This window comes from Peromyscus californicus, unplaced genomic scaffold, assembly GCF_007827085.1.
Source record: "Peromyscus californicus insignis strain IS unplaced genomic scaffold, ASM782708v3 Scaffold_6__1_contigs__length_162567912, whole genome shotgun sequence".
Classification (NCBI taxonomy): Eukaryota; Metazoa; Chordata; class Mammalia; order Rodentia; family Cricetidae; genus Peromyscus; species Peromyscus californicus.
Genome location: NW_026294584.1, coordinates 87137032 through 87161609, shown reverse-complemented (window position 1 = coordinate 87161609; position 24578 = coordinate 87137032). Strand labels below are relative to the sequence as shown.

The following is a 24578-nucleotide window of genomic DNA, read 5'->3' as shown; positions in this document are numbered from 1 at the left end:
AACTGAAAAGGGACAACAGGTAGTATGTTGGTGAGGTTCTTCTGCTTCCTGAATGTGAGCAACGCTCGGTGTGAATCTGCATTGCACTCCTCGATGCTAAGGCTTCTTTTGTCCACAGTGGTATAGGTGTGTGCAGCCACTCAGTAAATGCTTCTGGTTTTTTTGAGGCAGGATGTCATGTTGCTTAAACTGGTCTTAAATACTTTGTAGTCAAGGATGACCTTGAACTCCTTCTGCCTCAGTGTCTTGAATGCTGGGGTTACAGGCATGGGCAGTTGTGCCAAGCTTAATAAATTGGATCTTTTTTTTAAATACTTACTTTTGAAAAAAAATTTTCTAGATTTTTTTTTATTTTATTTTTTTTAATGTGTATAAGTATGCCACATACATGCCTGATACTTCTGGAGGTCAGAATAGCGTGTTGGATCCCCTGGAACTGAAGTCATGGATGGTTGTGTTCCATCATGTAGGTGTCAAAAGTTGAGGTACTCTGCAAGAGCGGAAGTGCTCCTAGCCACTGAGCCGTCACCCCAGAACCCTCTGCTTTTCTTTCCTTTTCGCTTTCTCTGTAAAGTGAGTGCCGACATGGGAGTATCACATTTTGAGCAATAGGGTGTTTTAGTGGATTTTGTTATTTTTGAGGTGCTGGGAGTCAAATAGTTGTTTGTTTTTATAATTATGCAGTTGTGCTAGTAGTTCTTAGTATATTTTTAATGAGGGCTTGAATCCAGTTGGGATAATTGTTTGTATTTATTTATTCAGTGGATCTGGTCTTAAAGGAATTCAGTGGAAATTGACCTGGACCAGCAGGTAGTTCTTCAGTGACAGGTCCCAGAGAGGAAGAGCCAAGGGATCAGAAAACGAAGAAGATAGGAAAGCTGGAGTCCAAAGGTCTCACACATGCTGTGTCTTATGCCAAGCAAGTTTATTAAGAAATACAGACAGCATCTTACACAGTTTGCACGGGGAAAATGGGACAGAGTTCCCAGAAATGGATTGTATTATCATGGATATGTAATCATGATTTATATTTGTTAATTGGTAACATGGTAGTAGGGATTAAGTGTATAGCCAAATAAGCCACCATTAATAGAAGAAGTGAAGAGTTTCATCTAACAGGCTTTGGTTTTTGGATGCTTGAAGGTTTCTTTCTTTTTTTTTCTTCTAACCACAGGAACCACAGTCTCTCTTGAAACAACTAATAATCTTTTGGATTTATTGTGTTACTATGGTGACCAAGAGCCCCCAGCTGACTGTCCTTTTCAACAACCTGAACATGCAGAAAACTTGGTAAAAAAAAAAAAAAAAAGAAAAAAAAAGAAAAAGAAATAGCTTGGCTTTTTGTTGGTTTCTAAAATAATCCTTTCTCAATGTGGGCAGGGTTCTTTGTGTGCCAGGTGTCATAGTACTAAGGGGTCTGCTGAGGTGGCCTGACAGCCTCCAGTAAGCAGTGATGAAGGAAGACCCATGGGAGCATTGTTTCCTGTTCCTTTTTAGTTAGTGTATGTTAGTTACACAACAAGATGTGTTTCGTTATGACGTTTTCATACATATATATCATATATTTTAATAATCCTCCCTCCCACTTACCCCCTTCCACTTTGTTCAGAGGAGAAAAGACAAGCAACATCTGTTTTTCTGGATCTCTGTATGATCTCTAATTCCATCCATTTTCCTACAAATGACATTTTGATCTTTATGGCTGAGTAAAACTTGAATATGTTTGTGTGGCACACATGTTTTGGGAGGTGAACCTAGGTCCCTGCACATGCTAAATAAGTACTGAGTCATAGAGCCCTATCTCCAGAGTCCCCCTCTCCCCGGGGTTTGTTTGTTGAGATAAGGATCCTGCTAAATTGCTTGGACTGACCTTAAATTCATATTCTGCCTGCCTCTGCCTCCTAAGTAGCTGAGTTGTAGGTTCCACCACCAGGCCTAGCTACACATAGCTGGGTGTGGTGGCACACACCTTTAATCCCAGTAGAGAGACAGAAGCAGTAGGATCTCTTGAGTTTGATGCCAGCCTGGTCTACATGGTTAGTGAGAATAGCCAGAGCTACATAGTGAAACCCTGTCTCAAAAAAACCAAAACAAAACAAAATCTACTGGGCATATAGGCTGATGTCATTTCAGCTATTGTAAATAGGGCAATAATAAATAAATAAATATTGTAAATAGGGCTGTATAATATGTAGTTTTTCAGGTATGTACATGTGCCATGGAGTAGCATAGCTGGATTGGATGCTGTTTGAGGAACCTTCATGCTGATTTCCATAGCAGATCCACTAGTTTATTTTTCTACCAGCAGTGAGTGTTTAAGGATTCTTTTTATCCTACATCCTCACCAACATTTGTTTGTGACTAGGGTGGGGTAGAATCTCAGTATAGTTTTGATTGGTGTTTTCTTAATGGAACTTTAACTTTATTCTACTTAGCAATATTTTGTCTTCATGTACTACATACTCAGGCAAAGTGTTGGCCAGAAATGTTTGAGCCAGCCCTCTGTTGCTATGGTGACAGCCTGTTGTATAATGATCAAGGATCATTGATCAATGGTTACCCATTGCTCAAAAGTTGTAGATAATAGAACTAGTGAGATAGTTCAGCAGGTAAAGGCACTTATTATGCAGGCCTAAGAATCCCAAGTTTGATACCTGGAACCCATGTAAAAGTAGGACAAGAGAACCAACTCCTCAGAGTTGTCCTGTGATCTCCATGTGTATGCTGTAGCATGTGCAGGTCCATACTGAACCCACAGTGAATTTTTAAGATTTACACAGTTGTTATATGTATTTGGAGAATGAATTTCATGTTTAGACCATATCCCCTTTTGGATAAGGGGTTCAATCTTTGTTATTTTTATAAAAACTTTTTTTTCACTTGCAGATGATAAAAATATTTTAAGAGTGTTTCTGAGTAATGGTATTAAGGTCTGTTTCTGTTCTTTGTCCACTAATTGTGGGTTATTTCCTACATAGTAACTAGTGTTGTAAAATGCTCAGGCAGTGAGTGAGTCATACCTGTGGCCTTGCAGAACATCTTCTGGTCCCTGCCACACTGGCCCCCTGTTCCCAGCCTTGCTCCTGAAATAGCCTACAGAACTAACCCTTGCTTCTGCAAATGCCTATCAGCCCTTTATGTCTACCTCATCCCAGACACTTGGTTGATAAATAAGGACAGGAGTTAGTCTCTTAAAGGTCCTTTCGCTCACATTAGTCATTAATGTCAGTTTCTCTAGCTGTCACCTCATTTATGCAGTGGCTTCTGTAGAAGCAGGTTACACTTTTTGTTTTCCACTTTTTAACCCTAGGCACACCACTTAGGGCATCGCTTTTGTCCTATCTCCAGTGATCTCTTGTTTAAGAACTGACTGCTTTCCTTGGGGTTTGCTGATTTTCACACTGAAGGAATTCACTGTGGGTGTGAACATTTTTTGGGTTTTTGCCTTTTGCTGATAAATGTTATTTCCTTTAGTTTTCTGAATTTCCTTGGCTTTTCTGATGTTTTAAGTAGTCTGCTACCAAATATTGTCTTGTCTTTTATTTCATCCATTCTAGGAAGAGGACGCAGAGGAAAATAATCAAACATTCAGGATGAAGACTATTTCTTGGAAGTATGTTACACATGAGAACCTTGTATAATGGGGATTTTACAGCACATGAAAAATACTTCACATTGTCCTCTGGGGTTGCAGTTCTGTAGGGCTCTAAAACAAATTTTTTTCCCCTTCATATATTCTATAATCTGTCTTTATATTTTAGACCTTTTGTGTGTGGGGCAGGGGCAGGGTTTCTCTAGTTTTTGGCTGTCCTGGAGCTCACTGTTTAGAACACGCTAGCCTTAAACTCACAGAGATCCTTATGCCTCCTGAGTGCTAGGATTAAAAGTCTGTGCCATTACACCTGGCTTCTTAATTATTGTTATATTCAAGGTTCCACCTTTGTAGCCCAGGCTAGCCTCAAACGCAGACCATTTCTGCCTCTACTCCTAGGGCCTAGTATAATAAGTGTGCAACATCACTTCTAGCTTAGACTATTTTTTTATAAGAATGTCCACTCCTGTCATCATACGAAAGTCGATTTAGGGTTTGACCTGCTTGTCCTTTTTGTGTTTTTTCCTCTGTTTTAGTTCACCGGTGCGACCTTGAGATGTAGGTCCCTAATTCTGAAAGAGTTTATGTGTTTTTGTTTGCTGAAAATAGTTTGAAAAAGAATGAATAACATTTATGGTTGAACATTTAATTGAGTTCATAAAATAAAAATAAGTATTCTGTGTGGATATAGAGAAGAAAGGCTACCATTAATACCAGAAATTGAGATCTAGAGAGATGGCTTGGCAGCTGAGAGCATCTCCTGTCTAAGACAGCTGGAGTTTAGTTCCCAGACCCTGTAGTTCCAGCTCTGGGAGGTCTGGTCTTCACGGGCCCCGACACACGTGGCACACATTGAAACATGGCACGTGCTCATACCCTAGTTCTCTCTGGTTCTGTAGTATTCGGGTATTCAGTATACAGGAAAAGGTGTCTTTGCTTTCCCTCTAGTGAAGGCGCAAAATTGTTCATGCTAGAGTCATGGTTTCCTTGATGAGTTCTATATCAGGAGTTAAGAAGCAGGGTAGGGAACAGAGGAAAGCCTCCACTGTGTATCTTGTGTTTTTACCCGGGTTCCCTGAGCTATGGATGTCCAGACAACTTGAGATCTTTGACCCTCCATTTTTGAGATGATAACCCTGTCACATTCTCTGGGTTGTATAATGCTTATGCAGAAAATGGTGGCAGTTGCTACTAGTTTTCCCAATGCCTCAGGTTCATGTTTATCTGTTGTTTCTAGAGCACAAAACAATGCTGAGAGAGTCTTTGCTCTAATGCCAGAGAAGAATGCACGCTCCTACTGTACCATGATCCAAGGGATGGTGAAGGTACCGTCTTTTGTTTATTTTTATCTTGAAGAGCCATTGAGCTGTTCTTTTCCACCCCCATACTAACATGGTTGTGAAATGCCTGGGGTCAGGAGTGTATGCATAATGTGAAATTTGGCGGGTGGGTTCGATCCTAAGCAGGATGTCTGTTTGCTTCATACACCTCTATACACAACATAAAACAGGTCTACGTAGACAGGGTCTCATTGTGTAACCCTGGCTGGCTGGGTTCTTCTGCAAACAAGGTTTAAATACACAGCAGTTTGTGTGCCTCTACCTAGTATTAAAGACGCTCTAATACTTAGCAAAAACTATTATTATTATTTCTCTTTTTTAGACAGGCTCTCTGAAATTGCCCAGTCTGGCCTCAAACTCAACAATTCTTCCCACCCTAGTCTCCAGAGGAATTGGGATCATGGGCATAGCCTACAGCACTTAGCATGATCAGTTTATGTAGTGTCTTTGTGAACCTATGCTCTGTAACCTGTTAAATGAGGTCCTATTTACGACTTTGTATCAGCCCTCCAAAATTTTTAAGCTTTGCAGCATTTCAGATCTTGGATTAGGGATGAACAACCTTTATTAAGGTTTTGTGAGATTTTTTTTTTCCTTTATTCATGTGTTTTCCTTTATTCATGCATCTTTCTGACTCCCAAGTGTACAGGAGTATTTGTGTGCATACATACATGCTCTCATTGTAATGGGTAGTGGCGGGTGTTGGATGCCTTGGACCAGTTAGTACAGGCATTTGTGAGCCCCTGACATGGGTGTGGGATTGAGAACTCAGTCCCTCAGGCTGAGTGACCTCCCTCTTGAAGGTCAGAGGCTTGGAAGCTTTCCCATGTGTTGTGTTGTAGGGTGTCTCAGAGTCGTCTCCTCTCGCCATCCTGTTTCTGCCCGTTAGATGTGACAACGGGAAGTGTCTCTAAGTAATGCCAGTGGCCCCTGGCAGAAACGAGCTTCCTGAGAATTGGAGCCCGTCTTGTCTGTTCACCTTCCTGGTTGTGAAGACGTTGATGATGTTGCTTTTTCCTTTCCAGCACCGAGCTTATGCACAGGCATTGAACTTGTACACCGAGTTATTGAATAACAGACTTCGTGGTGAGTTGGAGGACTCCCTCTACCTGTGTCTTCCTCTAACTTTCCTAATGTGGTGACCCTTTAATGCAGTTCCTCATGGTGTGGTGACCCCCAACCATACAATGACTTGGTTGCCGCGTCACAACTAATTTTGCTACTGTTAGGAATCCTAATGTAAACATTTGATATGCGGGATGTCTGCTGTGCCACCCCCAAAGGAGTCGGTACCTGCAGGTTGAGAACCACTGCTTTAACAAGAAGCAGTGAGATCTTTGGGTTGTCTCAGGCATTTGCCCACAGTTGTTGTTGGGGGGAGTTGTTTAGGTTTTTTGACTTGTGTTGCCACACTCATGATTAAAGTGGGACTGGAGATCTAGTTCTGTGACCATTTTCTCTCCACCTCAGCTGTTTTGTTAAGGTCCTTTTCTTTTACAGCTGATGTATATACCTTCAATGCATTGATTGAAGCTAAAGTGTTCACACCCAATGAGAAATTTGAGGAAAAATGGAATAACATACTGGTAAGGAAACCCCTTCGTTGTCTTCCAGCCACCTTTGACTAGGAAACACTAATGCAGCATTTCCGTGGTGGTCCCTGCTCTCAGCGAACAACTGCTCAGTGCCCTGCCCTTACTTAAGAAGCCTCTCTAACTTGTGGTAGGGACACTGATTCATCAGTGACTACATAGCTAGATTCAGGAAGAGTTGGGGCACATTATGTGTAATTGGTCTTGTTCCTTAGGAAAGTAACATACCTATTATAGAGTTCTAGCCAAGGAACTGAAATTGAAATCACTGGGGAGATTTGTCAAAACTTAGAAATAGAATGTGGTTTTATATACCATAGGCATCTTCTTTTTCTTGTTTAAGAAGACGGCAGATAGATAAATACTTTGATCCATGTGGTGCATGGTAGGCTCTGGAGAGACAGAGACACCTTGACTAGTGACAGTGTTAGGAGGCTTTCTGGAAGATGGATCACTGTCAGGTGGTTCTTTGTCAGTGTTTGGTTTTGTTGGGTTGCTTTCAGAAAGGGTTTCACTAGCCTGGAACTTCGATATGTTAGCCAGGCAGGCTTTGAACTCATAGAGATCCCTTGCTTCTGAATCTCAAGTGCTGGGATTAAAGATGTGGGCTACCAAACCAGGCTGTTTTTTTTTTTTTTTTTAAAGCAGATAGTTTTTAAATTAGTGGTATAGGTACTAATTTGTTTCATATATAGCCACAGAATTAAATTCTATTAGCAGTTTTGGCAAATGACCTTGGAGTAAACAAATTTTCCTGTTTTGGATTCATCCAGGATCTGCTGAAACATATGCTTGCACAGAAGGTAAAACCAAACCTGCAGACTTTCAACGCTGTGCTGAAGCATCTCCGGAAGTTTTACGCCATTGGAAGGTTGCCAGCCTTACAGACCTTACGTGAAATGAAACACCTTGGAATAGGTAAGGGTGCATCCTGAGTCCTCACTGAAGCAGAGGTGAGCTGGCTACTGGTCTCAGCCACAAAAGCACAGAGTGTCCTTATCTTTACTCTTACTTACTGTTGGGGTTTCCTGGGGGCTTTTGTGATTTCATGTGCAGTTGGTCCTTTGTATCTATCTCAGCATTGAACCCCAGGTAAAAATGTCAGGTAAAAGTGAGTGTAAATATGTATATACTTGTTGTTTGGTCATCCCTAAATAATACAAGAAGTGTTTGCATAGCGTTCATGGCATATCAGATGTTCCCGGCAATCTAGAAATACTTTGAAGTATACATTAGGATGTGTGTGGGCTCTATGCAGATACTTCACCATTTTAGATGAGCATCTGAAAAGCTGGGCATCGGGGTTCTGGATTCATGCCGCATGGATACCAAGTCATAACTGTCTGCTCTGATAGGAGTGCTTAATCACTTCATGTTCTTTACAGTAAATACAATGTTACTTTAACATTTGATTCTGTAGCTCTCTTGATTTTAAAGGGAATTAATTGCTTTGTTAGCCAGTTTTAAATTCCAGGACATTTTTCTAGCATAATTGGGTATTCTAACCCAAATTATGTGCTACTGTATTGTGGATACTTCAGTAATTGCTTAAGATTAGTTGGGCATTGATTGACTTCGTGGTGCTTTGCTGTTCTCAGTAATGAATCTCTCTTGTATGGATATTATTAACAAAGTGATGTAGTCTTTAGGGTTACTTCACCTTTTCATGAGACGAGCTAAAAATGTCTTCAAAGGACTAGAAATGTCTTTTGCTTAAATGTTAACATTGTGCTTCAGCTTTATTTTAGATAACTTATTTATTTTTTTTTTCCTCTGTCTACCTTGTGATTTGAGAACCCTCACTTGCAACGTACCATCATATTATTTATCTCTTTTATCAGCGAGGTATGTATAACCTTACATTATTTTGATTTGTGTGAAAATTGACCATCTCTTGTTTATGTGATTGTTGCAGTACTTGCTCCTCATATGAATTAAGAATAGAGGCTTTCCGGGCGGTGGTGGTGCATGCCTTTAATGCCAGCACTCCAGAGGCAGAGGCAGGCAGATCTCTGAGTTTGAGGTCAGCCTGGTCTACAGAGCAAGTTCCAAGATAGCCAGGGTTACACAGAGAAACCTTGTCTTGAAACACAAACAGAAACAAAAATACACATAAAAATAAAAAAACAATTTAAAAATAGAGAATTCAGCCCTGCGTGGTATTAGATGCCTGTAATCCTAGTACCAGCATTTAGGAGGCAGAAGCAGAAGAATCAGAGTTGGAGGCCTGCAAGACAGTTAATTCCAAAACAGAAAAAGAAAGAAAATTTACAAATTAGCATTTGCAGTTTGAGCAAAAAGGTTAATATTGAGAGTAGTATCCTTGATTGTGATAAAAACTACAAACTGGAAAGGGCTATAAAGAGTACTAACATTTTGACTATAACAAAGAATTGGCAAGGTGAGTAGTTAGGGGTTCCTTTTGGTCTTTAGAACTGTACTGCTAAGTGTAATAGCTTAGTAGTCACATATAGGTAGTTGGAGTATATTAAAACAGTGGTATTAGGGTCCAGCAACCATTTTCTTTTCCTTGGTGGGTTCCAAGAATCAAACTCTGCCATCAGGCTTGGCAGCAGGTAACCTTATGTAACCCCAAGCCCTCTCTCCATCCCCCAAGTTACTCATCCTTCTTCTCCCTTCTCCACTCCTGTCAGTCTTGCTCACAGGGGTCCCTTCAACTTTCATATGTCACATGTAAACATACGCATCTGCGTAATCTAGACTTCATGTGAATGAGGCATGTAATAGTTGTCTGAGTATGACTTATTTTGCTTAATATGATGACCTCTAATTCTGTTTTCCTGCACATGAGACAAATAGAACTCCAGCATGTATTCCAGACCTGGTGGCACTTGTCTATAATCTCAGAACTTGAGAAGTCACAGCAGGCAGATCAGATGTTGAAGGTCATCTCTGGGCTAGCACATGCTGATCTCAGAAAAAGGGAGAGAGGGGGCCTAGGAAGATAGGTCAGTTACACAATCTAAAAACTATAGTGTTTTATCCCAGAACACAAGTGTGGTAACACATACTTGTAGTCCTAGCAGAAATGGGTAGATCCTTTACCTTAGGGCCATCCAACCTAGCCATTTTCCCCTTAAGTTGCTCTTGTCACTGGATGTTATCATAGTACCAAGACAGACCCTGTTACAAAAAGGGAGATGATTCAGTGGGTTATGTATTGCAAGCCTTGGGAGCTTAAATTGGATTCCTGAACCATTGTGAAGCCCAATAGGTAGTGGGTGTCTAATCCCAGTGTCCATGGTGAGATGGGAGGAAGAGACCATAGAACTCCCCAGAAGTAGCTCAAAGGTAAACACCCAATTCCTGATCTCCGTACCTTAGTGTTGGGATTAATAAGCATATGCCACATATACTAGGCTACCAATGCCCTTTTCAGAAAGTCGTTGCCTATGCCATAAAAGTGATGTCCCTGTGGATTTTCTCTACCAGTTTCAGAGTGTTAGGTCTTACATTAGTCTTTGGCCCATTTTTAATGATTTTTGTACACAGTGAGATGATTTTTTTTTATACATATAGAAATAGAATTTTGAGGGCCACAGAGATGGCTTAAGTTGGTGGTTTTCAACCTTCCTAATGCTGTGACCCTTTAAAACAGTCCCTAATGTGACCCTCAACCATAAAATTATTTTCATCACTGCTTTGTAACTTTGCTACTGTTATGAATCATAATGTAAATATCTGATATGCGGGATCATATGTGACCCCTGTGAAAGGGTCAGTTGACAACCCACAGGTTGAGAACCACTGGCTTACGTGGTTAAGAGAACTTGTTGACCTTCCAAAGGCACAAGCCCAGCACCGCCTCTAAGTCCAGCTTCTGAGGATCTTGCACTTTCTTCTGGAATCCCAGAATACCCCTGTACACATATGGCACACATTCACATACAGCAGTGGCTTTCCAACCTGTGGGTTGCAATCCCTTCGGGGGGTCACATATCAGATATCCTGCAGATCAGATATTTACACTGTAATTTACAACAGTAGCAAAATTATAGTTACGAAGAAGCAACTAAAATGATTTTATGGTTGTGGGGGGTCACCACAACATATGGGAAGGCTCAGAAACGCTGACACACAGGAATAAAGTTTCAGAAAGAAAGAAACGAGTATATTCCTTCTGTTTAAAAGGCTGTGTTTCTACAGTATGTTCATTGCTGAGCCCTCTCTTCAGTTCTCCTGGCTATGTGTGCATTTTTGTGGTGGTATAGTGTAGGAGGATGTAGTGCTTAGTGCTCACAGATGAGCACGGGGAAACTAGGTATATTAAACACACCAGTGATCTCTTCAAATGGAGAGATGGATAACCTCTTTTCCTCCCAAAAGGCGGGGAACAGATGTGGATAATAGCCTCATGACCTGCACTACCTGTGTGGTCGGGCCGTACTGGCTCCTCCAGACCTTATCATGTGTTTTGTTTACCTTGAGCTTGCTTTCTTGGTTAATCTGTAGGACCTATCACTATGGAAGACTAAGACTCCCAGTATCACTTGTACTTTACAGTCATTTTGATGTAGTCACATCTTAAGCTTTACTGTACACATGGAGTTGAGTTACTTATCACCAGGAAACCTTTCCTCATTGTGCTCTGTTTAAATATGCCTAAAATAAACTACCTGGTGTCAGGCTCTCAGAGTTTGAGCTAGCACCAACTATTGAGTTATGTTGAACTGGCCTTCTTGCCTCTTGTGGACCGCTGTTCTGCTGGTGTGGTGTTTGCAAATACCCCCAGCCCCACCCCACTCCCAGTGTACAGTTTTTGCCCTGTCAGTGTTCGGTTGCCTTTTCCAAACCCAATTATTTTGCTGTGTAGCATTGAATGTCTTGAACTTGCTGTATAGCTCAGGTGAACCTGATCGATGATCTTCAGTATTGGAATTAATAAGTGTGATGGCCATGGCTGGCCCATGTGGCTTCTAAGAACTGCTCCATCCACTAATCCATTCTGCAGTTGGCTTTCTTTCTTGGCTTCCTTAAATCTGATTTTACTTTAAAAAAACACAAGTACTACCAAATAATTTGGTTAAGTGTGTTGGTTTGGGATGGGGGCCGTTGGTATTTGTCCCACTCAAAAGAACTTTGAGCTTCTTAGGAAGGCAGGGATAAAGGTGAAATCTAACTGGAACAGAAGGGCAGAGACAATGACTATTACAGTGGGTTCTTTAGCAGGTTTTTGGTCCTGCCCAGCTATGCCAGGTCTTAGGCTAAAGATGGAGGCAGCAGATAGGAGGACTTTATATAAGGGGGCTGTGAAGTTGGTTCTACTTATGGACGTGGACTCCTGATTAAAACCCATTTGCCTTGGGGCTGGAGAGATGGCTCAGAGGTTAAGAGCACCAACTGCTCTTCCAGAGGTTCTGAGTTCAATGCCCAGCGCCCGCATGGTGGCTCACAACCATCTGTAATGAGATCTGGCGCCCTCTTCTGTGTACATAATAAATAAATAAATCTTTAAAACAAATAAACAAAAAAAACCATTTGCCTTACTTTTCTGCAGGTAACACTGTAAAAGTACCATCCCTCATCATCTATGATATCATGAATGAATTAGAGGGAAAGAAGTTCTCTCCACAGGACCTGGATGATGGTATGTTCAGAAACTACTTACGTTATTCCTCTAGCTAATGACAAGTGCTTTGCCTGTCTGCCATTAGAGGCCTTGTGTTGAGGGCAATGTTTACTTAGCTAAGTAACAATATTTGCATTGAATATTCTGAGAAAGCCAAGATGTCTGTGGCATATTAATGTTATTGATATGAAAATAATGTTACATTCAAAGCAACCAAACTTGTGAACTTTGGTTTTCAGATAAATTTTTTTCATCAGCCATGGGTGTGGTAAGTGCCATTTCCCTGATTATCCCTGCTCTAACAGTTCTTGTCTATCTCCTCATTTTCCTCTAACTGGATGCTTCTGCATGTCCTTTCACTTTGAACTCTTCTGTTCATGTCTTTGCTTCTGCTGTCCTTTGTATACAGTCTATACTTTTAAAATCATATCCTAGCTCTGTTCTTTATTGTGTTGTTCTTTTTCATGCCTGTTTTGATAAGCTTTTATTTCAGAATATTTTTGGCCCATTAACTTTGTAAAGTGAAGGAAATAGATTATTATGTTGCTTTTCTTTCTTTTTTTTTTAATTTGGTTTTTCGAGACAGGGTTTCTCTGTGTAGCTTTGCGCCTGTCCTGGAACTCACTCTGTAGCCCAGGCTGGCCTCGAACTCACAAGAGATCCGCCTGCCTCTGCCTCCCGAGTGCTGAGATTAAAGGCGTGTGCCACCACTGCCCGGCTATTATGTTGCTTTACATTTTATCATCATTATAGGAGAAATTTCATATTTTCAGGATGAGTAGAGAACATCCTGTTTGCCAAGGATAATTGTGTGCTAGCTTAGTGTCTGTCTTGTGGAGTTTTTCTCTGAGAGCTCATGGTTACTCCAGTGTAGCCCTGTGGTCGTGTATGTCACAGGACGGGAGGATGTCAAGGCTGGATCTTGAAGCTATTTCATGCGGATTCTGATGGCACAGTGGAATATCTAATTCAAAATAATTTTGTTTTAAATTTCATAAACCTAGGGTTTATTTTTCCCTGAGTTTCTTGTTATATTTTGCTGTCAATCAATAAATTAAGTCTATATTGTTAGTTAAATATTTATGCATAGAAATATATACCTTTTTTTAGATGGTGTTTCTCTGTGTAACAGCCTTGGCTGTCCTGGAACTTACTTTGGAGACCAGGCTGGCTTAGACTCACAGAGATTTGCCTGCCTCTGCCTCTTGAGTGCTAGCCTAGAAACATACTTTTTCACTATGTGTTGAGTCTCTGTTTATCTTACAAGAATGTCTGGGTAATACTAGTTGCAAATTTTCAGTGTTCATCTCTCAGAGATTTGGAGCTTGCTTACCGAGTACATCGTCTTTTAAACACGGGGGACAACCGGAAATTGATTGGGGGTGATTTTCAACGTAATTACTATTAGTAAGTATGTTACTTTATGTTTTTAAAGACTGTGTGTGTGTGTGCTTGTCTGAGTGTATGCACACACCTGTGAGTGCATGGGAAAGCCAGAGGAGGGTACCAGGGGTCCTCTCTCATTCTCTGCCTGGTCCTCTAAGGCAGTCTCTTCCCGAACCTAGGCCTTGTTTATCAGCTAGTCAGAAAGCCCAGTAAGCATCCTCTCTGCCCTTCCTTGGAGTTGGTTACAGGCATTTGCTAGGAATGCCTGGTTTGTTTCCTGGTTTCTGGAATCCAAACTCTAGACCTCATGATTTTGAGTCATCTCGCTAGCTCTCTCCTTACATTTTAATTACTAGATTCTGCAATGGGAGGATCTTTTTTTGTTTTTGTTTTTCCAAGACAGGGTTTCTCTGTGTAGCTTTGGAGCCTATCCTGAAACTTACTTTGGAGACCAGGCTGGCCTCAAACTCACACAGAGATCCACCTGGCTCTGCCTCCCAAGTGCTGGGATTAAAGGTGCGCGCTACCACCGCCCTGCCAATGGGAGGATCTTAATGACCATTTATCTCAGCTCAGTTTTAGGTCATATGCCTGTTAGTTCATAGTTACTGAGCACTTGGAGATTAACGCGCAGTGGGGCTAAGAAGATGGCTCTACGGGTAAAAAAGTACTCGCTATGTAAGTATAAGGTCCTGGGTTGAGGTCCCCAGCACCCACTGGTGGAATGTCTGTGACCCCACCATGAAGTAAGAAGTAGAAATAGGCAGATCCGAGGAGCTAGATGAACATTGAGGGTGGCCACAACAGGAGCTCCAGATCCAGTGAGATGGACAGTTAAGGACATTGAAACACAGCCCCCCATCCTACATGCATCTGTATAGGCAAGCATATCTGCATACATAATACAAACAAAAAGATGAAAAGCGGTGATGCAGTGACCTGTCTATTGTGTATATTTAGAGAATTTATCTTCTGTGTTACATTTTATGCCTTGATGTGTCAGGTTGTGTCTGTGTCCAGTTCCTTGTTTTCCTCACTGAGTACTTTGAATACAAATATTAGTTGAGATAACTGCATATTAGGATCTGAAAGTAAGGATACTGAGCAGGTAGCCCAAATTGTCCAGCTGAGTATCAACTGGTCTCAGTTGGGAAATTAATTACAGCTAGCACTTCCTTAGTCAAACACTGACCCCTTCTAACTTGAAATTATAACTAGTTTTTATTTTGTGTATATGCCACAGTATTGGGGGTGCTTATCAAAGAGACAGCCTTGTGGAATAAGTTCTCTCCTGCCTTTCCTTGTGTTCCAGGAATTAAGTCAGGTTGCCAGGTCTCTGTGAGAAACAAAGTACCTTTACCCACTGAACCATCTCACTAACCTGCAATTAGAAACATGAAATTGCTTAATTAGAAACAAGAATCATGCTTAGTACATGAGTAACTACATTGAAACTTCACTAATCATCCGTTATTGTTACACATGCAGACTTTAAACATGCTTTTTCTCTCCACAGTTCCAAGTTTTTCAGTTTGATTTGTTCAATGGAACAAATTGATGTTACCTTGAAGTGGTATAAGGACCTAATACCATCAGTAAGAGGATTTATTACTTCTCTTTTGTCTTTGTAGAGGAATAGGTGAGTGTCTTTCCTGATGGATGCTTTAAAGTCATGTTTGTATTCTTCTCACTCAGGTGCTCTTGCCCCACTCCCAAGCATTGATAGGTCTTCTCCAAGCATTGGATGTGGCCAATAGGCTAGAAATGGTTCCTCAGATTTGGAAAGGTTAGTGTCAGGTTTGTGCCAATTGTGTTGTAACTTCAGTTACTGATGTCTTGATTAACCCATTTACATTTTTAGGACTGAAAGTTTTCATTTTTAACTAAGTTAACACATTTGTTAAATACCTTCTGGGCCATTGCTCCTGTTACATTGAATGAGTACTCGTGGAAAATAAGCTCGTTTTATACAGTTGTTAAATGATAGAATCTAGGAAAAGTTGCTAATTATGTAACTGGTACTAACTCTTGAGTGTCGGTATCCTACCATAAAGCCTGTGCTCTTCTCTGTCAGCCTGATTCATCACCTTGGTGCAGTAAGACTCGGTAACAATGCTGATTATGTTGCTAAGTGGTGGACATGAACATGGTCGTGTCTCAGTCTGTTTCATGTGCTTCAGCTATTAGTGCCTGAGAAACAGGTACTGAAGTCCAGCTCTGTGTCTTACTCAAGGATAGTGCATGTGCTGTGTTTTACATTGACTGCAAACAGTTCATTGGCATGAAATCTCACTGTAGCTCTGGCAGGCCTGATATTCACTTTGTAGACTAGGCTGGCCTTAAACTCTCAGATGGTTCACCAGCTGTTTTGCATTTTGATGTTCACTGTTATTTTCTTTTGCTTTAAGATAGTAAAGAATACGGCCATACTTTTCGAGGTGCCCTAAAAGAAGAAATCTTGATGCTCATGGCCAGGGATAAACACCCACCAGAGGTAGGGCTGACTTGATGTTCAAGTTCCACCACCATCATTAGATGTGCACTGACCTGTGTATTTGTCCTTTCAAGGGTTGTTTCCCTGATTTTATCCATCCTTTCGTGGGATGTTCAGATGTGCAAATCTAGATTTAGGCTAAACATGCATTGTGCAAATCTAGATTTAGGCTAAACATGCATTACCATTAGCAGAATACCAATCTCAGTGTTAGCCTCATTCCTCTAGTCCAAAGCAGGCAACAGAAAAATGACAGTGAAAGCAGTCATGACAGTGAAGCCAGAGTCTTACTCCAGGGGCTAGAGAGCTGACTTGGTGGAAAAGCGCTTGCTGTTCTTGTAGTGGGCCAGGGTTCAGCTGCCAGTCCCCACCTCAGGCAGCTCACAAACGCCGACACTCAAGTGCATATACTCCCCCACCACACACATGCACACACATCATTAAAAATAATAAAAATAGGGCCTGGCAAGGTGTCTCAGTGATTAAGGGCAAAGTACTCTTTTTTCAGAGTACCCTGGTTCGATTCCCAGAACCCAGGTAGAGGCTCACAACTGTCTGTGACTCCCATTTCCAGCAAATACAGTGCCCTCTTCTGGCCTCTGAAGGCATCAGGCACACATCTGCACATGCAGGCAATTGTAATTGCTACCTGAAAAGATGTGAGATGGCTCAGTGGATAAAGCAGCTGTCTCCCAAGTCTGATGACCAAAGTTGGTTCCCTGGAACCTTCATAGAAGAAGGAGTGAACCAACTCCCATAAGTTGTCCTCTGGTCTCTACACATAGGCTCTGGCCCCCTTATGTGCACATGGATACACAGTCAGTCACTAAATTAATACAAAACCTTTTAAGGGAAATCCACGATTAGATTTCAAACATGTAGTTAATTGCACTTCCCTAAGACAGATCCAGGCTGCTTTTTGCTGTATTTGTTTGCCGTGCATGTGATAGTCTCGATTTTAAATCCTTGTCAGACCAGCTAGGCAGTTCTGATGACTCTTAGAGCCTCTCAGCTTCAGGTGGCATTTGCTGACTGTGCTGCTGATATCAAATCCACGTATGAAAGCCAAGATGCCCGGCAGAGCGCTCTTGATTGGCCAGCCAACCCTCTACAGTATATAGCTGTCCTTTTTTTAAGAGGTGGCAGAACCCAGGAAGCATGGTGAGTCTAAGTTCCCAGGTGTAAATACCAACATCTATTCTTAGAGCTGAGACATTGACGCGGGTTGATAGAGGAGTGTTCTCTAACTCAGCTTAGTGACAGGTAGGAACAAACCTCAATATACAATGGGATTTTGGTGGATGCTTGTAAAAGGAAACTTGGTAAGGCTAGTATGTGTGATGTATTTGAGAAGAGGGTATTGTTCAGGTAAGGTGGGAATTCTCATTTTATTTCATAACGTATAGTTTTCTGTGTCTTACCGGCAAGAACTCAGCCTCACTCTTGTGCCCCTATAAATGGCTCTGTGAGCAGTATACATTTGAAGATGCTCTTGGAATTAAATAGCAGTCACTTGTAAGTGCTCCTGTCATTCCCATCCCTAACTTACAGTGTGGACTGGGCACCTTAGATTTCTGACAGCTGACAGGTTTTAAAACGGGGCCTTGACAAGAGCCAATCTTCGGTTTGTGCCACTATTCTGCTGCTGTGTGTTTTCTAGCATTTCAGTGATACACTGATTTTAGTGTTTATAAATGGGCACCTCAGGCACACTCGCTCATTTTTCTTGTCCGTTCTCTCCCTGTGTCTCTGTCTCTCTCTCTCCCCCTCTCTCCTCTCTCTCTCTTCTCTCTCTGGTGTACATAAATGTATTGGACATCTATTGCTAGTTCAAATGTACCTGTTGAAAACATCATTTTCTGGAGAAGACTCTTGTCTTTGGGCTGTAGCTCGCTTAAATGTTACCTGTTTAGCACTGTGTTGCCAGTGAAAGTAACAAAAAAACAAGGCATTTGCATGGTCAGGCAGGTGGACACACTATGAAGCAGGCTGTGATGATTGGCGCAGGGGTACGGACCTCAGCTGAGTCATGGGAGCTGAATGTATGTGTTTTGCCTTTGTCTTGCATGTGGCAGGCTGATGGCATTCACATATATGAGACTGTTGCCTTAATCTGAGCCTGTTCTTCATATTGGAGTTTTAGGGTAAACTGACTCAGGTTTAAGAAGGGAGTAGGCTAAGCTCATCCCACTGCCTCTTCTTACCTGCACAGGGTGTAGGATGGATCCCCACCCTGGAGGATAGATAAAACCAGCAGTTCTTATCACTGGCCATATCTCAGCTTTACCTCTTAAATCTGTGCTTCCAGAGTTGGGAACTAGTTGAGCCCACAGGAATTCAGGGAGTCTGTGTAGCTTCTCTTTAGGTCACTTAGTTTCTGAGCCTGCAAAGAGACCAGCTTTGTCTGGTTGCTGCTTGTTCTTCTGTCAGCAGTCATTTTTTTCTTCTTCCACAGGAAAATGTTGGCACTTTTCAAAAAGCAGAATAAGATCCCCAGGTAAGCTGACACTTATGGGGCCTCACCTGGTACAGGCTTGACTTAATCACTTGGGCTTTGACTCTTGGGTGCATGATTGAAATTTCTCCAGATACCCAAGCCACTGCATTTGCGGGCTCTTTGGTTAGATAGGCAAGCAGTTCATCTTCTACCATTCGGGGCATCCTGAGAAACCTTTTTCTCTGCTCAGTGATCACGTCTTGGGGATATATAGAATGTTATCCTTTAATTTTCATCTGAAGTTAATGAAGATTTGAGTAATAAACATACTCTGAACTTTGCCTGTAAATATTTGACCAGAAGTTAAGAAATTGGGGGCACTGGAGAAGTGGCTCAGTGGTTAAGAGCACTTGCCTTGTTTTTAAGATAAAGGTTCAGTTCTTGGCACCCACATGGACACTCAGCATTTTTAACTCGAGTTCCTGGGGATCTGACACCTTCTGGCCAACATGGGCACTGCACACAAATGGTGTGCCTACGTACATGGAGGAAACACTGGTTATGTGTAAAATACGTCTTCAAAGAAGAAAAGTGAGTTGGGGACTGCTCAGTTTGCTTTCTTTTTCAGAAGTGAATTGCTGGAAGAGTTTATGGACACTGCAAAAGCATCCGATAGTCCTGCTTTGGCCATTGAGGTCGTGAAGCTGGCAAGTGCCTTCAGCTTGCCTGTTTGTGAGAGCCTTGCCCAAAGAGTAATGATGGATTTCACAGTCGACTCAAAACAAAAGTAAGTCTGTCTACCTCTCGTTTGGGGGCTTACAGCTTTCTCTTGTACAGTGTCGTTCTCTTGAGGTGGTACGAGTTTGGAACTGTTGGAAGCTTTCCTTGTTCTTGTAGTAGTTCAGTGCAGTTTTGGGATCCCTTTTTCTGCTTTCTCAAGTGCTGTGACTGTGTGTGTCAGATGCCAAGCACCCACAACCCTGTGAGCTGAAGTGTAGTGTTCTTTATTTTCCTTACAGAGAAGCACTGGGTCACCTCACTGCGTCAAACAACAGTAGCGATGGAGACAGCAGCAGTGACAGTGACAGTGACGGTGACATCAGTGAAGACAAAAGAAAGTGAGAGGTGGTTCACAGTGACTGCTGGAACGTTTGAGGTGGTAAATTAGGCCGATCCAGGACTGGGGGTGTAATGTAAGCTCAGTGGTGCAGCACTAGCCCAGCAGACAAGACCATGGGATTCATCTCCAGCACTACTAAGATGCAGACCTGGGCAGGTTTTTGCCTAGACATTGACTAGCGCTGTGAAGTCTGGAAGAACAAATCCCACACAATGCTGTGTCTGCAGACTTCATTCCCACTAATCTTCATGTTAGTTAGAGCTCTCTGGCCTTTGCTGTCTACCTGATCTGTGATGTGCTGATGGCCTAGAGATAAAAGTTTAAACTGGGGCTGGAGAGATGGCTCAGAGGTTAAGAGCACTGCCTGCTCTTCCACAGGTCCTGAGTTCAATTCCCAGCACCCACATGGTGGCTCACAACTACCTGTAATGAGATCTGGTGCCCTCTTCTGGTGTGCAGGCACACATGTAGGCTGAACACTGTATACATAAGTAAATCTTCAAAAAAAAAAAAGTTTAAACTGGTTTTCCTGCAGAAACGTAATTGCTGTTGAATTAATCAAATCCCAGTTTGGAGAGTACTTAATGTGAGTAGCTGTCTTAGACCTAATTAAATCAGAAGCAAGTTACTGGTTTTAGGCTGCACAGCTGGTAAAATGATTAAAACACGGTGATTGTTTGTCTTTATTTTTTGTTCGTGTGTACTTGGTCATGTGGGGGCCAGAGGTCAATGGTGTCTTCTCCAATTGTTATTTCTCTCACTGAGCCTGGAGATTGCTAGTTCATTAGACTGGTTGGCCAGCCCTGGGGATCCACCTGGCTTTTTTACATAAACACTTGGGGATCTGAACTGAGGTCCTAAGACCCACCTGGCAAGCACTTTACTTGGAGAGCTCCCTCTCCCGTCCCAGCCTTAGTCTTCTTCTAACTAGAATGTTCAACAATGTTTTAGTTAGGAGTGGTATAGCTCTTGGCTAAGCACGTGGGGTCCTCTATTTCCTCCCCACCAGCACACACAAAACATTATTTTGGTCTACATGGGCTTCTCTTGATAAGTAGATATCTCAAGTGATCTAGGGACTATGATGACAAATGGATATGAAATGTCCTGACACTACTGCTACTGACTAGCTTGATCAACCCTCCACTAATCATGTTTCTTTTAAATGGTATTAATAGAAGCCAGTTAGAAATTTGAGGTTTTTAGGGCTAAGTTCACGAGTGCTACCGCCACCAACCCATACACTCCCTCCAGGTAACTCAGGCACTGAGTTCTGCATTATGTGGAACAGCTTTACCCTCCAGCTTTGATGGTTACAGATGTGTGTGCTATTTGTTGTCTGTGTTCCCATTTACTTTTACCGTCTATTCCTAGGGTAAGGCCCAGTCTTGTCTTTATAAATCTTGGTGCTTTGTCTTACTCACCTAGAAAACAAGGCATCCTAGGAGTGGTGTGGGGTTGGGGAGTGGGGTGCCAGTTGATTACCGACAAAGCAATTTTGGTAAAGGACAGAGGGCAAATTAGGAGTAGTTGGCTTCCAGGAAGGCTATCAGCTCTGTCCATTGGCTCTAAGTCCTGTTCCTGTGAGTGACAATGCCCTTGCTTGCATTTGTGGTATGCCTCTTCCCACCCAGGCCTTGAGCACTGGCTTGAAGCCAGCTGAAGAAAACCTTTGACATGAGTATGTGATGGACCTTCAAATCTACTCGATATGTGTAGCTCAAACTTTGACCTTTCTTAGCAAACCCTCGCTGAACCAAGATGTGCCTTGAACTCTATAGAGACAAAGGTTTCTGTGCCAAAGTTGACCGCCACTCCAGTTTTTACTTTCTGATTCAGCTATGCCTTGAATTTCATCTTTGTCCTGATGCTATGCTTGCTTTTTATTTCACGGGTTCTCATTCCTTGTTCATCAGATTGCACAAATTCTTACAGAACTCTAAAGTTGGCCATTTCTCAGTGTCTGGCTCTCTTTTGAGTAGCCTGTTTGCCGTGGATCTCTAATTCCATTGTCTACATGCCCATACTACTCTAGTACCACATTCCTAAATGACACTTAATAAATTAAATGGGTTTTTGCTACTATGGAACCCCTTGTTTTAATATGTCTATTTTTAGACTTATATAGACATTGCCACCATGTACACTATGCTGGCTTTGAAGGGCAAGCCACCTGCCTCAAGCATCTTGAGTGCCCAAATTACAGCTGTGACACCATGTCTGCCTTTCATATGCTTACATGGGAAAGATTTGTGTTTGAATTCACACATTTTTAAACATGATATGGGATAGAAATTTTGGAGTTACAACTCACATCCAGTTAGCATCAGAATCAAGGGATAGGTTGTTTGGTTTGTTTTTTTTTTTTTTCCTTAACACCTTCCCCCGACCCCCTTTGGCTTTTCGAGACAGTTTCTCTGTAGCTTTGGAGCCTGTCTTGGAACTCATAGAGATTCCCCCTGGCTCTGCCTCCTGAGTGCTGGGATAAAGGCATGTGCCGACACCACCCAGCCCTTAACACATTCTTAATATACATCCAGGATTAGCCTTGAACTCAGATGCTTGGGCCTCCAGAATCCTGGGATTAAAGGCAACACCACACCTGGCTCAGAACAGGCTTGAGAAGCCTTGGAACATTAATTTAAGAGTGGGTGTGTTGCTTAAAATAGGTACCAGCTCTGATGCTTAAGCAGGCATATTAAAAACAGCAGACTGAAGGCTCTAGAAATAGAGCCCATTGGTATGGTATGCCTAGTGTGCTTGAGACCATGCTTAGTTCCCCAGAACTCATTGGTATGGTGTGCCTAGTGTGCATGAGACCAAGCCTAGTTCCCCAGTGGTGCAGAGCATGTGAGGACAGGCTCTATCTGAGCAACTTGTAACAGGAACTAGTGAAACTGGTACCAGTAAAACAAATGAGAGAAGACTGAGTGGAGGAATCTGAAGGTAAAGATTTACCTGCCTATATGCAAACATGGAGGTGCCAGAAGCCATAAGAGGGCACTCGATCCCTTGGAGCTGGAGCCACAGCCAAGCTGTGCTGGGACTTAGGTCCTCTCTCTAGTTCCTTACCATGGACTTTAATGCTTAAGTGCCACCTCATTGACCAAGACCCCATTGGTCTTAAAACTTTGTTTGGAAAAACAAATTTTTCTGATAAGCAAAGCTGCTGTAATAAACACTACACTGAGCATCGGGATCAGAGGAAATACTTTCAAAGTTCTTCTGTCATGGTTATGTACTTCCCTTTATGTTATTTCTGTTGGAAAGTAGTTTTCTTCAGACCCTGGGGGCTGAAATCCTTTTTCAGGGGAGAGGACCAGAACTTCTTATTAAAATGAACTAAGATCCAAACCTTTCCTCTACAAGTGTGATCACATATGTGCATGGCTATGTGTACCAAGACTGTGCTGGCAGCCTTAGAGCTAGAGACCCTGGACAGGACAATGCCGATCATCTGTGTTGATGACAGTGCTGACTTGAAAGATGAAGTGTAGTTTTACTAGAGAAAAGGGTATACTGATTTAGTATAAAGTCACATGTAGGACATAATTAAATCCTTCCAGGCCATGACACACATCTTCAATCCCAGCACTTGCAGAGGCAGGCAAATCTCTTGAGTTCCAGGACAGCCAGTGCTACACAGACCCTGTCTTGAAAAACCAAAAAGAAAAAACAAAAACCCCTGCCAGACTCATTAAAGCGTATTAAGGAGTGCTGCACACCTGACCTGCCCAGCTGTGGACTCTTCCAGAGATTCAGGACTGAGCATGAATTTTAATACTTCTGACAACTTATAGTAGCCAAGAGTAAAGGTCACTTATTCCTAAGGACAACCTCTACCTTGTACCAGTAGGATGTATTCTCACAGCAATGGTCCCTTTACTGGATACTGCTTTATATAAAATACTCAAAACTCATTAAACAAAACTATCAAGTTTAGAAAAACCACATCACCTTCACCCTGCCTCTTAGAATGCCTGAAATTGAAAGAAGCCTAGACCACTGAACCCGGTGAGGGTAAGCTTCCTACCAATCAAGCCTTTTTATTTGCCTTTTGTATTAATGGAGATGGCCTGTTCTTCTGCACTGAGTTCAAGCAAGTTACTCTGAAACTGGTGGGATTACTCATTTGGGATTGGCAGACTGCTTTTATCCAGAACCTGTTGAAAGAACAGAGGATTTAAATTAACCCAGTGTACTGTGTTTAAAGATTGCTAAGAGTCTACTGCAGTTTAATTACTGATTTAGGAGCTCAAATAAATAAATAGAATTAAATTGAAGCAGAGTTCCAGGACAGATTGGGAACTCTGTTCCCAAATAAATAAATAATAAATTGAAGCAGAGTTCCAGGACAGCCAGGGCTACACAGAGAAGCCCTGTCTTGAAAAACCGAAAAGAAATTGAGGCAAAACCCAGTATTTTGATGTTAAGAAGTATAAACAGGGCTGGAGAGATGGCTCAGAGGTTAAGAGCACTGGCTGTTCTTCCAGAGGACCTGAGTTCATTCCCAGCAACCACATGGTGGCTCACAACCATCTGTAATGAGATCTGGCGCCCTCTTCTGGCATGCAGGCCGAACACTGTATACATAATAAATAAATCTTTGAAAAAAAAAAAGCATAAACATTGGTGCTCATTGGATTATGTCTACTGGTCTGGCCTTAAGGATTTCTGGTTTTCCTGTTACCACCCCCATAGTGCTAGGGTCACAGGCATCCACCACATCCAGTTTGAGCACTCTACAGCAATCAGGATGAGGTGTGAGATGATCAAACACTGGACCAAGATGATGACTTGGCTTTGTTTCAAGTCCCAAGTGGCAGTGGTATTCGCTCCCTTGCAGTTTAAAGGAGGTGGATGAAGCTGACATGCCCCACCTGACTGCTGGACACCTCAAATTTCAGCAGGAGCCTTGCAGCCTCCATTTCCTTGCAATGGAGAACTCAAAGCAGTTAGCCAGGGCAAGGCATGAGCAAGAACAGGCTAAGCAGTTCTTTTTTAAAATATAATGGAGGTAGGTAGGA

At 42.1% G+C, this 24578-nt stretch overlaps 1 protein-coding gene and 1 non-coding gene across 3 annotated transcripts in view; both read left to right on the top strand.

Annotated features, from left to right (window-relative positions):
* Ptcd3 (pentatricopeptide repeat domain 3) overlaps window positions 1-20237 on the top strand; it is a 33673-nt gene extending 13436 nt beyond the window's left edge. For both annotated transcript variants that reach the window (XM_052720390.1, XM_052720391.1), the window contains 17 exons: window positions 1175-1290; window positions 3558-3613; window positions 4830-4917; window positions 5958-6018; window positions 6433-6518; window positions 7298-7442; window positions 8319-8369; window positions 12043-12132; window positions 12354-12382; window positions 13415-13521; window positions 15017-15095; window positions 15196-15286; window positions 15909-15994; window positions 17007-17155; window positions 18450-18491; window positions 19060-19218; window positions 19451-20237. In XM_052720390.1, the coding sequence (XP_052576350.1) occupies window positions 1175-1290; window positions 3558-3613; window positions 4830-4917; window positions 5958-6018; window positions 6433-6518; window positions 7298-7442; window positions 8319-8369; window positions 12043-12132; window positions 12354-12382; window positions 13415-13521; window positions 15017-15095; window positions 15196-15286; window positions 15909-15994; window positions 17007-17155; window positions 18450-18491; window positions 19060-19218; window positions 19451-19553 (1538 nt within the window). In that variant the 3' untranslated portion in view covers window positions 19554-20237. The remainder of the gene's footprint in view (window positions 1-1174; window positions 1291-3557; window positions 3614-4829; window positions 4918-5957; window positions 6019-6432; window positions 6519-7297; window positions 7443-8318; window positions 8370-12042; window positions 12133-12353; window positions 12383-13414; window positions 13522-15016; window positions 15096-15195; window positions 15287-15908; window positions 15995-17006; window positions 17156-18449; window positions 18492-19059; window positions 19219-19450) is intronic.
* Window positions 17980-18116, top strand: LOC128100227 (small nucleolar RNA SNORD94). Its single transcript, XR_008214739.1, has one exon. It is a non-coding gene; the product is annotated as a small nucleolar RNA SNORD94 (small nucleolar RNA).
* Window positions 20238-24578: the final 4341 nt, after the last annotated feature.